The sequence below is a fragment of the Mustela lutreola genome, chromosome 7, assembly GCF_030435805.1.
Source record: "Mustela lutreola isolate mMusLut2 chromosome 7, mMusLut2.pri, whole genome shotgun sequence".
Taxonomy (NCBI): domain Eukaryota; kingdom Metazoa; phylum Chordata; class Mammalia; order Carnivora; family Mustelidae; genus Mustela; species Mustela lutreola.
This window is the reverse complement of record NC_081296.1, coordinates 107,488,735-107,506,121: the sequence shown is the minus strand read 5'-3', so window position 1 is coordinate 107,506,121 and position 17,387 is coordinate 107,488,735. Positions and strand designations below refer to the sequence as shown.

General features: G+C 34.7%; 1 protein-coding gene across 6 annotated transcripts in view; it reads left to right on the top strand.

Annotated features, from left to right (window-relative positions):
- DDHD1 (DDHD domain containing 1) overlaps positions 1-17,387 on the top strand; it is an 82,151-nt gene that overhangs the window by 37,455 nt on the left and 27,309 nt on the right. For 4 of the 6 annotated variants that reach the window (XM_059182128.1, XM_059182129.1, XM_059182125.1 and 1 more), the window contains 4 exons: positions 3,092-3,220; positions 4,506-4,653; positions 10,634-10,740; positions 15,938-16,044. In XM_059182128.1, coding sequence (XP_059038111.1) covers positions 3,092-3,220; positions 4,506-4,653; positions 10,634-10,740; positions 15,938-16,044 — 491 coding nt within the window. Of the gene's footprint in view, positions 1-1,078; positions 1,181-3,091; positions 3,221-4,505; positions 4,654-10,633; positions 10,741-15,937; positions 16,045-17,387 lie in introns of all 6 variants that reach the window. The other 2 variants (XM_059182126.1, XM_059182124.1) reach the window with 1 other exon arrangement.

The window sequence follows — 17,387 nt, the reverse complement described above, 5'->3', positions numbered from 1 at the left end:
CAACAGGAATTAAATATACCCATATTTGAGCAGTATTTAACCTTTGAATGTCACATTATTGTAGAAGGGAGTGAGGATGAAAAGGCAAATGTTTTAGAACATAAATTTGAACGAAGTCATAAAGGTTCTGTGGTTCATTTCCTGAACTGTTAAGAAACTGCTTTATTTAAAAACAAAGAAGAAGAAGAAGAGGAGGAGGAGGAAAAGAAAAAAAACTTATAAGGTTCAATTTCAAGTGGATTTTTTTTAAATGCTTATTTAAAATGTAAAGAAATTTACTGATATGTAACTAGCAATGTTCAACAGGGAAAATGTTGACTTCAAGGTTGTCTACTGATTTGCCAAAAATCAAGTTTATGTCTGGTTTTATGTTGTCTGTTTCATGTTTAAAGATGTCATAGCATGCATTTTTCTAGTGACTTTTTTCATCATTTATTACTAATGTTCATTATTTTATCACTAACCAGTTAAAAAGTTTCCAATTTTATTTATTTTGGCAAAAGTTTCATTTTAAAATTCTTTTCACAGCTTGAACAGAGTTGTGAAAAGAGTATTTTGTTTCTGTGGGAAGCTTCCATTATATACTTCAGTAATAGAAGGCATCTAGTGGAATGTATATTGTGATATTTTCTCAGGAAAACTGCATTAAATGTCTAAAATGTTACTTATTGCCTTCTTAATTTGGACACCAGCTATCAGCTAATTTGGTGAAAGTAAATAACCTTAGTATTGTGAAGATGGGTTTATATATCCCTTATGCATACAAAAATACCAGACCTATTTTTTATTCTATCTGTGTAAAGGCATTAAATATGATGATCACATAGTTGTCTTTAACTGATAAATTTTAGGTATCATTTGCCTTTTTTTCTTTCAATAAAAGTAGAGCATCTATTTGATAAACATTATTAACCTAATGTTTTGCTTTACTGGTTTTTAATTAGAAGTTATATAAATAAAGCATTTAGAATAATGTTTGTCAAATACAACTCATCTTTTAAAGTTAATAAAACAAAAAGGCAAAATGGCAAACCTCATTTAAAATTTACTTTGAAGCTCAGTGTTTTTGCTTTCTTAGTTGTCTACCACCTCCCTCCCTTCTCCCTCCCTTCTCTGTTCAAATGGAGAGGATATAAGGAGAGTACAGATGCGGCAGGTCTTAAACGAAAGCGTTCTCAAGGTACAGTAATTGTAGTTTTATTTCTCCATGTAGTTATTTCTCCCTGGCTTATAGTATTCAGCATTTAAAGCATAGAAGTTTTTAGTTTTTTAGAAATGTGTCCATTGTGCTATTTTGCTTAGAGTTACCTAATTATAAGCAACATAAACATTTCTAAATAATGTGTGTAGTCCAGTAAAGGGATATTCACCCAATACTAAGAGGTTTTACTTTAAGGCGGTTTGTGGATGATTTTGAGAAGGAACAAAATTTTGTTGGCTTCAACACTATTCTCAATATCTTCGTCCTATAGTTTCAATGTTTTAAGCATATGTGACTCAAAACTATTTTAACAAAGATGTAGCTTAGAAACTTTAGATAAAAATGCTTTAATAAAATAGTGGTTTGGATCAGACATAGAAAAGTAAATAATTATTAAACTCTTGCAAAAGATTTTTCTAATTTACAAAAAGCTCTTTTATAAGAAAAGCTGAGTTTGTACATTGTTACTGGTTTTGGGGTTTTTTTTTTTTTTGATTGAACATTATTAATGTTTGTTACATTAATTGCATCTAGGTCTGTATTCAATGTTAGTAAAATACATCCTGACAGATAAGTGAAATATAAATTGGTTTTTCATAGATTTTTGAAATTACATTTATCACATAACTAAGAATAATTTCCCTGAAATGATTTACTTTTCTATGTGTTTTTAGTAGGGACTAGGTTTTCATAAAAATGACTTACGATCTTAGATCTTGATCACGGCTATATAACCTTTCATATTTAAACTTCAGGTTATTTTCAACTCATCTTCAAATCAGAGTAGTTAGACTCTGCTGGTAATCAGCTTTGTGGGAAGTCACTGAATCTCTTGTACCTTTGGGTTGCTTAAAAAGGTTTTTTTGTTTTTGTTTTTTTTTTTTTTAAATAAATCAGGGATAGCAATTTTAAGGTGCTTAGTTTTCTGAAGATGGGTATGTGGATTTTTCTCACCTCTATACCAGAGATACAGAAAGGAAAGTTTAAAGCCATCTGAGTATAATTATCAAGTTACGAATGCATGAATATGTTATGACAGTTCTTAATCCACTGCTTCCACAAACATTACTGAATTTGTGACACATGTCAGGCACTGTGCTAGGACGCTGGTGCCAGTGGTACAAAATGTGGTACAAGACATTGTAGCTGCCACAGAGAACTTATGTATTCCTTGAGCACAAAGGTTTGTTTATTTTTTTCCTTAGAGCTTATTTTCACCAGGCATACCTTAGTTATAGAAATGCAATAACCATACTGATTTGAACATCATAGTAGAAAATACTTCTTCAGTATTTTTTTGATATCTTATTAAAACATCTTTCAGCTTTGGATTTCTGTTATGGTAAGCAATATCCAGTGATAATTGGTTTTTATATCCATTTCAGAACTATCCTATATTCTAATCAATTAGGTTGTTCTCATCCCAGTTAAAGATAATTGTTCTCCTCTAGTCTTGTTTTGTCTTGCACTGAGTGAAATTTTCACAGATCCAAAAATAAAATCTGTAGAAGAAAGAAAACTTGAGTTTCTGTGTCAAAGATATTGAGGACGTTCATGAAGGTATATATTATCCCTTAGACCTAAGAAATGGGCATATCACGTGGGAAAGCAGTTCTCTAATAATCACAACATATTGACTACATGTTACACATTAAAATTATGGTGGTTAAGCCAGTTATTCCATGTCGTTGAAACAAGTTGATATTCCCTATAGCATGGTTTATCATTTATAAAATAAAGTCCCTGTCCATTACTTGCTTCACATCAATATGTGTTTTCAGCAAAACAGTTTTTTATTAAACAGAGTTAAAATACTGATTCAAAAATCTGTGTATTATAATTCTTCACACAAATGAGCAACCTTAACATTAATTTTCCTTTTTGCAACAGCTGTTCATAGTTTCAAGTTGAGTCGAAATCACGTGGACTGGCACAGTATGGATGAAGTGTATCTTTATAGTGATGCAACAACATCTAAAATTGCAAGGACAGTGACCCAAAAACTGGGATTTTCTAAAGGTAATTGTTAAATATTACTACAATTTGTCAAAATTTTGAAAGAATCTCTTTCTCTTACATTCAAAATAGACTATTTATATTCTATTTTTAGTATATTTTAAAAATGCCTTAAATTTAATGACAGTTACTGCCCCGTTAAATGAAACTTTTATTAAGGCGATTGAGTTCACATGTATTCATCAGTGGTAATATAGTTAGAATGATCTGACAAGATTAATAAATATCTTGTAGGGGTGCCTGGGTGGCTCAGTGGGTTAAGGCCTCTGCCTTCGGCTCAGGTCATGATTCCAGGGTCCTGAGATCAAGCCCCACATCGGGCTCTCTGCTCAGCGGGGAGCCTGCTTTCTCCTCTCTCTCTCTCTGCCTGCCTCTCTGCCTACTTGTGATTTCTGTCTGTCAAATAAATTAATAAAAATCTTAAAAATAAATAAATAAATAAATATCTTTTATACGTCTAGAAACACAGCAGCAATCAAACCTCAGGCAGTGATGTGAAGTAAAACATGGCAATTGAAGGTGAAAACTAAAATTTTATGTTGGATTTAGTGAAATGGAAGTCATTGGTGATTTGGATAGATTGAGAGGGCAGAAGACAGATTGGTGTGGGTTGAAGTTTAGGTAGGTGAAGAATGGAGGCAGTGAGATGAGACAACTTTTTCAAGAAGTATGACTAAAGGGAAGAAAAGAGGAAATGGTACCTGAGAAAGATGTGAGAGCATTACTAATACATTTTTCAGAAATTTTTGTTAAGTCTGATATTAATCTTTTTTGCTATTCCATCTTTTGTTGTGACTTCTTTGGTAACAGATGTGCTTGAATATCTTCTTTATGTTTACTAGTCATTTGTATTTGTTTTGTGAATTACCTTGTATGTTTTGCCCATTTTGCTATTTGAATGGTTGTCTTTTCACTTTTTGGTTAGTAAACTCTCTTTTGTACCTTAGTAATTAACTAGTTTTGCACATATACTGCAAAATTTTTCCCAGTCTGTCATTCACCTTTTATCTTTGCTTCATGGTATTTTTTTGATAGAGAAATTTAAAAAAATTTTTTGTGTGTTCTTTCGTTCCCTCCTTCCTTTTCTTTTTTCCTGTTGTTTCTGGCTTTGGCATCATGTCCATTATATCTGAGCCAGTCAAGATACATCTTCTTACAAATTTCATCCCCACCCACTCCAGTGAAATTTTTTCTTAATATTCCTTTTACTTTATTATTTCTTTCAATATATTGTCAAAATGCTATATCTGGAATAAATAGTAAACTTAGAACCACAATTTTTCTACAGCATCAAGTAGTGGGACCAGACTTCATAGAGGTTATGTAGAAGAAGCCACATTAGAAGACAAGCCATCACAGACAACCCATATTGTATTTGTCGTGCATGGCATTGGGCAGAAAATGGACCAAGGAAGAATTATCAAAAATACAGCCATGTGAGTTCTTTGATGAATACATTCTCCCTCTAGTCTAGAATCCAAACTTTTGTCTGGGGTATAACAGAGTGTAATCATTCCACCACCTGTTTCTTCAGTGCCAGCTACTCTAATATCTCTTACTTTATGGATGGAATTTCTGGACCAAATTTTGAGAGTGATTGTGTCCAGACAATGGTAATAACGATGATATTTGAATTCTTTTTCTTCCACAGCATGGAGAAGATGAAGGACAAGAAAGTGTTTTTAACTTACTAATTTACATTAAACTAAGGTTGAAAGCAAAGAAAAAGGCTGTTTTCAGTTTTTATCTTACTGTTTGAACTGCAGAAACTGAGAATAATTGTGAAGTTGCATAATTATGAAAAAAACTAAGAATCATTTAAATTGCCCATCAGCAGTTTAACCTGGCCATTTAATTACTACCGGGGGAAACCAAACTCTAAATTTTACACAACAGTGGATATTTTACCAACATGCCAGGTATATTATTTACCCCATTAATTTATTTATATTCATCTTTATTCTAAAAAGTCCAACATGTTATGGGGGTGGAGGATGTTTGTGTGTGATGAAAAATGTTAAGGACTGTGTTGAAGAGAAATGTTAGGGTTAAAGATTCCACCACAGGAGCGCCTGGGTGGCTCAGTGGGTTAAGCCTCTGCCTTCAGCTCAGGTCATGATCTCCTGCCTGCTGCTCTGCCTACTTGTGATCTGTCAGATAAATAAATAAAATCTTTTAAAAAAAAAGTTTCCACCACAAATTTGGCTCTAACCTAGCAGCCATTATTAAGAAAAATCTAATCAGGGCTTTCTGCCTGGCTCAGTCTGTAGAGCATGCATCTCTTGATCTCAGGGTTATGAGTTCAAGCCTCATGTTGGGCATGGAGCCTACTTGAAATTTAAAAAAAAAAAAATCTAATCATATTTATGTGATGAAAACAAACAGTTGTTGGTTCAGAGCACACTTGATCTGGTTCTGAGGCTTCAAGTAAATGTGTTTCTTAAGTCCTTTAGAGCACATACTGTGGGATACCAGGAGCTTTGTCCTCATCAACATCTCTATAATAGTGCTATGTTGAGTTTTGTTTCACCTTTTATTGTAACACCTCTTAATGTCAACTGATGTTGATCAACGTAAAAATACAGTTCAGCTTTTAAAAACTTTGTCAGATACTGCCAAGCCACCCTAACTTCTGTCAGTCTTCATAGCTTATATTACATTCCTGTTTTGTTTTTTCCTCCACCCTCCATTAGTCTCAGTGTTTCTCATGTAGTCAAGACCTATACATTTTGGAAATGTTCTACCATTTTTAGTAAGGCAAATCTGGGGACATGACCAGTCTTTCTCTCTCCCTTCCTCCCTCCTACACAGCTCTCTTCTTTCTCTTCTTTCCTTCTCCTTTTCCCCTTCCTCCATTCCCTACAATCTTTTTTCATCTTTTTTTCTTTCCTTTTTTTGAGTCATTCCAGTTAATTACAACCAAGCGATTTAAAAGATATACCTGCTTGCCTAATCATTATCTACATGTGTGACTATTTGAGAAGTAGGATAATGATCCTGTGGAGTGCAGGACTGTGGAAGTTTACTAGAGAAAAGGACAGTATTATATGAAAATGAAGTGTTTTCCTGAGTTTATAGCTCAGTCAGGGTTCCTCAACTCTATCAGTTTTGACATATTTGATCAGATAATTCTAATTATTATGTCAAAATGAAATACGTAAGAACTATACAGTCATCAAACATAAATATGTGAGTAGAGTAATATTAAAAATCTTAAAATATGGTCTTATACATTCTCATACTGTTAAAACTAAACATTTGAAAAGATGGCAAAGAAACTTAAAAATGCATTTATAACACTTATTGGACTATCTGCTGTAAAAGAAATAAAACAAAAAAGGAACTTTTAGACTCTGGGTAATGAAAGAGGTCATGCCTTCAAGTCTGAAGTTTTGGCTATCATTTATTTTCAGTATTGTTAAAGGAAGCAGATTTTCCTTTTGGCAACCTACAATGTATTTAGACATTTTTAAAGGCAACTTTGGGGCTATATAATCAATAAAATGTAATCATATTGTAAATAATGCCTTTTAAAGTATATTAGAAATGGAGATAGACTTTTTAAACAAATAGTAGTAGGATAGCTAGATAACCGTAGGAAAAAAATAATAAAATTGGGTCCTTTTCTCACACTCAGATAAATTTTTATTGGATCACATTTAAATGTAAGAAATGAAGTCATACAAGTACTATGCATTTAAAAGGTGGAATTGAGGAGAGTTTGAATTCTTTTACACTTTAGGAATAGAGAAAACTATCCTATGACTTGATCCAGAAACAATAAGGAAAAATATTGATAAATATTTTCCCCAAAAAAGCTATGTTGACGAAAACATAAAATAAGACAAACTGAGAGAAACTATGTGCAGCTTATATCACAGATAAACAATTAATATCCTTAGTATATAGGGAACTTCGAAAAATAAAGAAAAAATATCTGGCTACCTTTTAGGAAAATGACCTAAAGAGGTGAACAGCTAATTCCCAGAAAAGGAAAGGCTCAAACCTTGCTCATCAAATGTAAATTAAAATTGCACTAAGATGCCATTTATTGACATGAGATGAGCAAAAATCAAAATTTGACAGTATTCTCCTTTAGCCAGACTATAGGTGATAGGCATTCTCAAACTGCTGGTAAACTGCAATGAAGAAGAGAGAATGAGGGAATGTCTGTCAAAATTATATATGCATTTATTTTTCGATCCAGCAAACTTAACTTCTGGATCAAGAATAATACCAGCAAAAATATTTTTTAAAGATGTATGCCCAAAGCTAATCTTTGCAGCATTACGTGTAATGGGAAATTACCCAAATGTGCATCAGTAGGAGACTGGTTGATAAACTATGGCTGTTTATATGATGGGAACTATACAGTTGTAAAGCAATGAGGTGGCTCTTTGAAAAGATTGGTAAAACTAAGAAACCTGCAGCTAGACTGACCAAGAAAAAAAGAGAGAATTCAGTTTATTAAAATCAGGAATGAAAGAGGGGACATAATTACTGACCTTACAGAAATCAAAAGGATTATAAGGGATTACTATGTATAATGCTGTGCCAACAAATTAGATAGCCTAGATGAAATGGACAAATTCCAAGAAAGATACCTGCTATCAAACTGATTTGATGATCAGTAAGAAGATATAGATAATCTACATTGACCATTTAGAAAATAAAGCATTTGAATTAATAATAAAAAAAAAAGCTTCCTTCAAAAAAAAAAAAATGCTACCATAAGGAGAAACAAACAAACAAACAAAAACCCCTATAGACCAGTATCTCTTATGAATACAAATCAATTTTCCTTATGGACACAAAAATCCTCAGCGAACTGAATCCAGCAGCATGTAAAGATTATACACTATGACCAAGTGGAATTTATCCCAGGAATGCAAGTTTGTCTGACATAGTTTTTTAAAAAATCAATCAAGAGTAACAGAACAGGGACACCTGGGTGGCTCAGTGAGTTAAGCCTCTGCCTTCATTCAGCTCAGGTCCTGATTTCAGAGTACTGGGATTGAGCCCTGCATCGGGCTCTCTGCTCAGCGGGGAGCTTGCTCCCCCCACCCCCCGCCGCCGCCTGCCTCTCTGCCTACTTGTGATCTCTATGTGTAATATAAATAAATAAAATCTTTTAAAAAAATTGTTAATAAAAGGAAAGAATTAACCACTCACCCTCCTTTTCTCAGTTCATAAACTATTGGGTTGTACTACAAAGCAGCCAAATATTTGAGGTGAGAAAATTTCTCTTTCTAGAAGTATAAGCTTTATAAACAAATAAGGAGTGATGCAATCTTAATAAATTAATCAATGTAAATAATGATCATCATAACTGCTAGTGTCACCAAAAAGAGATGACCACATTGTATGCACTAATGAAGTAGTAGTCTTGTCAAACAGTAGAACTTGAATGTGATCAAGCCCCTATATCTCACTAAAAAATTACAGGAAATAGAAGACAAAGAACATGTTAAACAACACCATGAGGTTGGCAGTCATTAAAAATCAGACCCTGATGGGGCGCCTGGGTGGCTTAGTGGGTTAAAGCCTGGTCTTGATCTCAGGGTCCTGGGAACAAGCCCTGCATGGGGCTCTCTGCTCAGCAGGGAGCCTGCTTCCCCCTCTCTGCTGCCTTTCTGCCTACTTGTGATCTTTGTCTGTCAGATAAATAAATAGAATCTTTAAAAAAAAAAAAAAAATCAGGGGCACGTGGGTGGCTCAGTGGGTTAAAGCCTCTGCCTTCTGCTCAGGTCATGATCCTAGAGTCCTGGGATCAAGCCCCGCATCGGGCTTCCTGCTCTACGGTGATCCTGCTTCCCCCTCTCTCTCTGCCTGCCTCTCTGCAAACTTGTGATCTCCGTCTATCAAATAAATAAATAAAATCTTAAAAAAAAAAAAATCAGACCCTGATGAACTCTACAAGACAAAAATAAATTACAAAACAATCCCCCCCCTAAAAGAGGAGTGAGGGGGACCTATAGATTAAGAGATGAATAAGAGACATATCCACCAACTACAGTGCACAGACATACAGTAGTCCCCCACCTTATCTGCAGTTTCTCTCTCTGTGATGTCTGTTATCCGGTGTCATCTGCATCTGGAAGCAGGTGATAGTAGCCTAACACTGTGTCACAATGCCTACATCATTCCCCTCACTTCATCTCTCTGTAAGGCAATTTATCATCTCATGTCATCACAAGAAGGATGAGTACAATGCAATAAAATTTTGATAGACCACATTCATATAACTTTCATTAAATTATAAGTGTTCTATTATTAGTTATTGTTATTAGCTCTCACTGTGCCTAATTTATAAACTCTATCATTGGTGTGTATGGGAAGGAAAAAAAACGTATAGATAGGGTTCAGTACTATCTGCAGTTTCAGGTAGCCACTAAGGGTCTTAGAATGTATCCCCACATTTAAAGGCACGGGGACTCTTTGGAGCTCAATTCGAACAAATGTAAAAATATATTTTGTGTTATAAAATAACATTTCTAGTCAACTGGGAAAATGGGACCACTGAACTACTATTTGCTGAAATTAAATTGTTAAAAGTTTTGGTGTGATAATAGTACTGAATAGGTTATGCTTTCCTTATGTTTTAGAAATAGCTACTAAACAGTTTACAGGTGACATGATGTGACATCTGGGATTTGCTTTTACAATATTGGGACGCCTGGGTGGCTCAGTTGGTTAAGCAGCTGCCTTCGGCTCAGGTCATGATCCCAGCGTCCTGGGATCGAGTCCCACATCAGGCTCCTTGCTCAGCGGGGAGCCCACTTCTCCCTCTGCCTCTGCCTGCCATTCTGTCTGCCTGTGCTCGCTCTCTCCCCCCCTCTCTCTCTGATAAATAAATAAAATCTTTAAAAAAAAAAAATATTATGGGAGAAGGGTGCTACTATAAAGGCTGAGTGTGAGAGAATTTGGGGGGATGATAGAACTAGTCTGTATCTTAATTGTGATGCTAACCACAAATCTATACAACTGACACCAAAAGGGAAAAGAACCCAATTCTGCTGTATCTTAATTTTAAAAATAAAATTTAAAAATTCATATTATGGACAGAAGGAGTGGAGGAATAGATGAAATAAGGCAGGCCATGACTTGCTAATATTTGGAGCAGAATGATGTCAGAAGGGGAGAAATTCATTGTCCTCTCTCTCTACTGAAGATTTATATATACAATTAGAATAAAAGGTGGAAGCTTGTAATACTTGAAATCACAGGTGACAAATTTAGGGAAATATTCAGGTTTCCTAGTATTGTAAATTACTGCATAGTGTAACAATGATTGAAACATTATAGGATGAAGTTAGAAGTGAAAGTGATATGATTAAAGATATTTTATACCATATAAGTACATATGAGAAATTACTTTGATAATGTTTTCTTTTGTTTTTATTTTGTTTTCTTTAGGATGAGAGAAGCTGCAAGAAAAATAGAAGAAAGGCATTTTTCCAACCACGCAACACATGTTGAATTTCTGCCTGTTGAGTGGAGGTCAAAACTTACTCTTGATGGAGGTACAGTTTGTTTAAAAATTAAGTGATTTAATCAGTGACAACAAAGTGTTGCTCATTGGGAACAAAGTGTCTTTCATTTAGTTGTCTTGAGGTATAGTCACTCTTTGTTATAGATTATTTAAGAAAATCCATTGACTTTATTTTTTTATCTTTTTTATTAACATATAATGTAATTTTTGTTTCAGGAGTACGAGTCTGTGATTGATTTTTAAAATAATTATATTGACATATGTTGATTTAGATCACCATGTAGATTTCACACATAGCCCAGTTTTCATGCATGCCGTCTGTAGCTTAGGGGACAGGGCGAGGGGGATAGGGAGCATGTGGAGGGAACAAAATATTGTCTCAAGTTTTTGACAGAAAGTGATTTATTGACAACCTTAAAAATATTTGTGGTCCACAGTTCCATATGAGCTTACATTTTCTTTCTAATAATTTTCTTTTCCTATATTTGGAAGATAAAAATCTCAGGTTTTTTGTTTTCTTTTGTTCTGCATTCCCTGGGCTGGTGAATTATAATCTAACATAGAGAAATTATACAGTATATTTGTTTAAATAAAATCATTTTTGTTTGCTTCCTTAAAGAGTTATAAGCTAAAATATGCACAAAGTTGTGACTTTTTAATCTTTAAACCATTAGGATGGCACGTTTCAGTTGATGATTTGCATAATCTGGAAAATGAAAGTGGTGTTCTAAACTTGACAGCTGCTGTTTGTGGGCTTTTCCTGTGTGCCTGGCACTCCATAGTTCATTCTGCATGGATTTTCTCATTTAATTTTCTCATATGTCTTTGAAATATACCTACTTTGTTTTCTCTATTTTACTGATAAGGAAACAAACTCAGTGAAAGGTTAATGAGTTTAACTAAGAACGGCAGACAGAATCTAGATCTGTATGATACCAGAGCCCTTGTTCATCACAGCACTAACCTGCCTCCCTGGATGGTTTCCAAGGATTATTCCAAGCCTGTGATTCTATCTCATAGTCAGTTAGGAATGTCAGTTTTAGCTTATGAACCTAAATGGTATCCGAAGTTGTAATGAATTCAAAAAAAAAAAAAAAAAAAATTGCTAGAGATCGAAGAAGCAGGAGCTCACGTATAAGGTTCTAGTGTAATTAACACTATCTTTGGGCTTTTCCCATTTACCCAGATAAATTTCTGAGGCTGCTCAAAAATTTCTGAGGCTGCTCAAGAATGTAGGCAGTATGAATGAACTAATATTTAATAAAATGGAACCTATAATTTTCTGTCATGTTTAAACTACTGTGATAGACTCTCAAGGCATTATGTTAAGCGAGAGAAACTAAAGGAAAAACACCACTGTTTCTCTTCCCAACACTTCTGATAACAAAAGTTATGGAAGTTTTTTCCCATACCAACCATTTCTCCAATTCTGGGTGTCCTGCAGTTTAACTCAGTTCTGCCACAAACTCCCCAGAGAGAGTGCAGTCAGATTCAGGACTCAGACCCACAAGACTGCCCCCTGCTTCAGATGCCTTCACACATTCCAGATTGTCACTTGTACTTCTGACTGATGGCTGTAAGTTGGGTGAGGGGGGGATCCTGTGACCCCATCCTAAGGTTAAATAATTGACCAGGTTCACAAAGTAACCCACAAAACTCAGGGAAGCATTTACTAGTTTAAAGTTCACTAGTTTAAAACACATTTACTGATTTAAAAGGGTGTTACAAAGGATACAATGAAAAGCCAGATAAAGAGATAAGTAGGGCAAGGTATGGGGAAGGGGTTTAAGGGAGTGTTTAAATTTAAAAGGGCATTTTTTGGGGGTGATGGAACAGTTCTGTATCCTGATTATCCTGGTAGTTATGCAAAAGCATATATGCATTAAAACTTGAGTGAATTTTACTGTTTGTAAATTCAGAAATATAGATAAAGGGTATTTACCAATCATTGTCCTCATTAGTATTCAAGGGATAAATTTGTTTCCTTTAGAGTAGGAACAAGCTAAGGATGTCTACTCTTACAACATATACACAGTTTGAAATCTTAACCACTGTAATGAGATAAGGAAAAGGAATAGTTTTAAGGGATGGGAAAGATTATGTTTTCATTTACAGGTCTTATCATTATCTACACAGAATATACAAAAAAAATAAGGAAAAATTAATAGAAATGATAAGGTAGTTTACAACACTGTGAAATAAAATATCTATATGCAAAAATAACTACATTTCTGTATGCCAGCACAAACTATTCAGAATAGCATAAAAATAAAAGGTACCTAGAAATCTAATAAAATATATTTATATTAAAATTTTAAAAAAGATATTCAATATAACTTTTAAATATATAGAAATTTCATTTTTGTAAATTAGATGGTTCAATATCTAGAGATATTAATTCTCCCAAACTGATCTATAGATTCCATGCAATTCCAATCAAAATCCCAATAGAGTTTCATAAAACTTAACAAGCTGATCCCAGAATTATTATAGAAAGATCAGAGGCCCCAAAATAGCCAAGATACAGAACAGGAGGGTGGAGAGGGTGTCATGTCCTGGTAGATAACTGGAGTATTTTTAAATTTTTAATATATAAGACAATTTAGATTGGCATGAGGATAGGCAAACAGAGCTGTGCACCAGAGTAGGACCGCTCAAACAGATCTTTGCTTAGTTTGGAAACCTGATGTATGACAAAGCCGACATTACAGTCTGAGGTGAAAGGATGGCCTGTCCCATAAATGGTGCTTGATAACCACTTACTGTAGGGGGAGGGGAGTGAACATGATTCATACGTCACATTCCAGAAGATCAAACGCAAAGGCCAGAACTTTAAAACATATTAGAAAAAATATATATATGGCACAGAAACACAACTATAAAGTAACATTGGTAAGTCTAATGAGATTGAAATTAAGAATTTCTTTTTTCCTCAATAAACAACATAAAAAATGAAAGACAAGCCACCAACAGAGAAGATGTTGCAACAGAACAACAGATATAACCACCAAAGCTTTAATATCCAGAATAAAGAACAGGAAACTTAAATGGAGATAGATAGGCAGACACGTACATACACATAAATGTATATATATGTGTGCGTGTGTGTTTTAAGATTTTATTTATTTATTTGACAGAGATCACAAGTAGGCAGAGAGGCAGGCAGAGAGAGGAAGGGAAGCAGGCTCCCCGCCGAGCAGAGAGCCCGATGCAGGGCTTGATCCCAGGACCCTGGGATCACAACCCAAGCTGAAGGCAGAGGCTCAACCCACTGAGCCACCCAGGCACCCCAATATATGTGTGTGTGTTTTGTAATATATATTTTTAATTATATATTTTCATATAATATAAAATGTACATCTCTCCTGGTAATCAAGGAGATGCAAGTTAAAAACACAATGAAATATCTTTCAGCCTTCAGGCAAAAATTTAAGAAAGTGACAATACCAAATATTGGTGAGGATGTATAGCATTGACAGTTCTCATTGACTACTGGTGGGAGTGTGAATTGGTACAATCGCTTTGGAAGATGGTTTGTTATATTCTTATAAAGTTGAGTGTGCACATGCCCTATGACACAGCAGTTTCATTCCTAGATGTATATACCTTAGAGAAACTCCTATACATGTGTACCAGGAGACATGTGCGATAGTTATTAGCATAATTTATATTAGCAAAAAACTAAAAGCAACCCAACTTTTTTCCAAAGGAAAATGGGTACATTGTTATAGACATGTGTGAAATACTATACAGCTGTGAAAATGAGTGGATTACAGCTATATGGGTCAACATCAATGAATCTCAAAGGCACACTATCGGTAGTGAAATAGTTCAATATACATAGTGTTCAGAAACAGACAAAATGAAATAAAATATTTAGGCTCTGTCACATAGTAAATGCTATAGAATTGGCTAAAGTTATTAATATTAATGAACCTGTAGTAGATTTATAAACCTGTAAAGCAAGAGTGTAGCTCCAGCTTCTTATTGATGGTTACTTAGGGAGAGGCGTGTGATCATTTAGGGGGATATATTGTGAATTTCAGAGATACTGGCGGTATTCTTACGCTAGATGGCAGAAATATGTTTTCCCATATATAACCTGTTCTCTCAGATGCACATATAAAATTTCTTTATATGTATGTGTTTTCACAGTAAAAGCTTTTTTTTTTTGGAAATGCATTAAAATGCACTGAAACTTTTCATATCAGTATGGCATTCACGTCTTTCACTTTTACAATTTAAAAATGGGTTGTGCTACCCATATCCTTTCCATCATTGAGAGGACTTCTAGCTTCTGCTTGAATCATTGTCATTATTAGATTGTCATTATTCCAGTCATTATTAAATTGTATTAAAGTAGGGAATAAATAAAAACAAACTGATACAGTGAAAAACTGGAAGATAAAAGAAGCTGCACTAGACTAAAAATACAATCCTTCTCCTGCCTAAATGTGCTTTCATTTTATGATGTTCATCCAAGTATAGGGCTTCTTTGTCTTTCTGTGGGAAATGCAAAGTTTCCTCTATCTCAGATCATTTCATTAGGCATTTCAGAGAACAAGCTTCCCAAGATAGAATTTCCACGGGTTAGCTCTAATTCATGAATACTAAATTGTTTGCAGTGCAGTGTACGTGACTTTCTTTTTTCAAAAGCAAATTATACCAACTTGACCTTGTTTACTGTAGAGGACCTTTGCTGATCTGCCTTTGTGTGTATTTATAATTTTGCAGCTTTTGCCTGTAGGACCTTGGGTTCACTAAAGAGAGGTGTATGTAAAGCATAGGGAAGCTTTTTAATTTGTTGCTGGTTTGCTACCAATGGCGGTGAGCATTCCACATGGGTATTGCCAGGCCTAAGGTACAGAGGCCAAAGAAGAGAAAGGAAACAGAAAAAGAGGTACAGGAAGAGTGAGGTTGTGTCCCTTAACACTTGTTCCAAGAACAGAGATGGCCTGCTTTTGCTCTGGGTACCCCTAAATGTCATGCAAAAGCCAGTACATAAGAAAAATTAGTAAATCTTTATAGATTTCATAATGGCTTTCATCCTTAATGTTCCTTTTCTTCCTGTGTCCCCTTTAGTCTTCTGTTTTTGTTTTTGTTTTTGTTTTTTTTAGCATTTTGCAAGAAGGGAAGGTTCATTAGAGTCAAAGCCACTCTTGAATTTTTAAACATGAGCTTAAACAAAGATCTTCTGTAAGTTTAATTTTTTTTTTTTTAATTTGTAGACACTGTTGATTCCATTACTCCTGACAAAGTACGAGGTTTAAGGGATATGCTGAACAGTAGTGCAATGGACATAATGTATTATACTAGCCCACTTTATAGAGATGAAGTAAGTATCATGATTATCTTGTTACTGTTGGTTATTTTTTAGAGTGATATGTGTCCTGAATTTTAAATTTTCATGTGCTTTTTTAATATAAGCAAATGAGAATTTACAGGAATCCATTAACTTTTGAATAGCCTGCATTTAATTGTAAATTTGATTATCTCCAAACTACACATTGGGAAACCCTTAATAAAATGGATAATCTTGGAAGTCGGAGATTAGTTAGAAAACAGCTCTTTGGAGGTGCATGTGTGGCTCAGTTTAAGTGTCTGCCTTCGGCTCAGATCATGATCCCAGCATCTTTGGATCGAACCCCACATTGGGCTCCCTGCTCCACGGGGAGCCTGCTTCTCCCTCTCCCTCTGCTGCTCCCCCCCGCTTGTGCTTTCTCTCTGTGTCAAATAAATAAATAAAATCTTTTAAAAAAGAAAACAGCTCTTCGAAAAATACCAATTTTCATAAATCTTATTAATTATGACTATTGTCCTCACGAAAAAGTTTTAGACACTTAGAAATTTCCTTCAAGTTTTTTGTTTGTAATAGATTTGCTTTTATTGTATCATTTCTGTAGTAAATTTGTTCTTAAATAGTAATGTTGCTGATGTATCACAAAAATAACCCTGGGGTAAGAGTAAAAATTTATTCAGAGGGATGAGGGACTCTCCACTGAATACATTTTGTCACTTTATTGGTAAGAGAAAAAGAATTCTGTTTCATAGAAATAACCTTGTTAATTACCTAGAATGTGTTAGCTTGCCTAATGCTCATAAAAACCCTATGAAGTAGGTATAATTAGTATTCTTATTCAAAAGATGAAGAAACTGGTGAGGGAGTAGTTACCAGTAGAGCTGCTCTGCACTTCTCCATGCCAATTTATTTCTGATTTTTTCGTTCCAAGTCATCCCTGACTTGACTCATGATATCCCTTGTATATCTATAAAAATATCTTAGGTTAAGTGCCACAGAACTGCCTTCTTTTTGGGCTGCCATCCCCTCGGGATTTTTCACCATTCCTTTTTCTATATCCCCTCATTGTCATGTCCCAGTCTGGGGCAAAGTCTGCCTTGATCTGCTTGATAGCAGTAAAAGAAAGTATAATAAACAGTAAAAAGAAACTATACAGGACCTCATTCTAACCCAACAAGGACAGCGTGGTTCATGAAGTAAAATACTGTTAATTTACATGTTCGTATCTGTTGTTGGATATGTTCATACCCATTGTTGGCCCTTAAGGTTAGGAAATTGAACTATGGTATTTCAGGTGAAACCAGTAAGGGGGAAAAAAAAGAGAATGGCTGAGAGCATATAACATATACACACACACCCTCATAAAGCAGAAGTATACC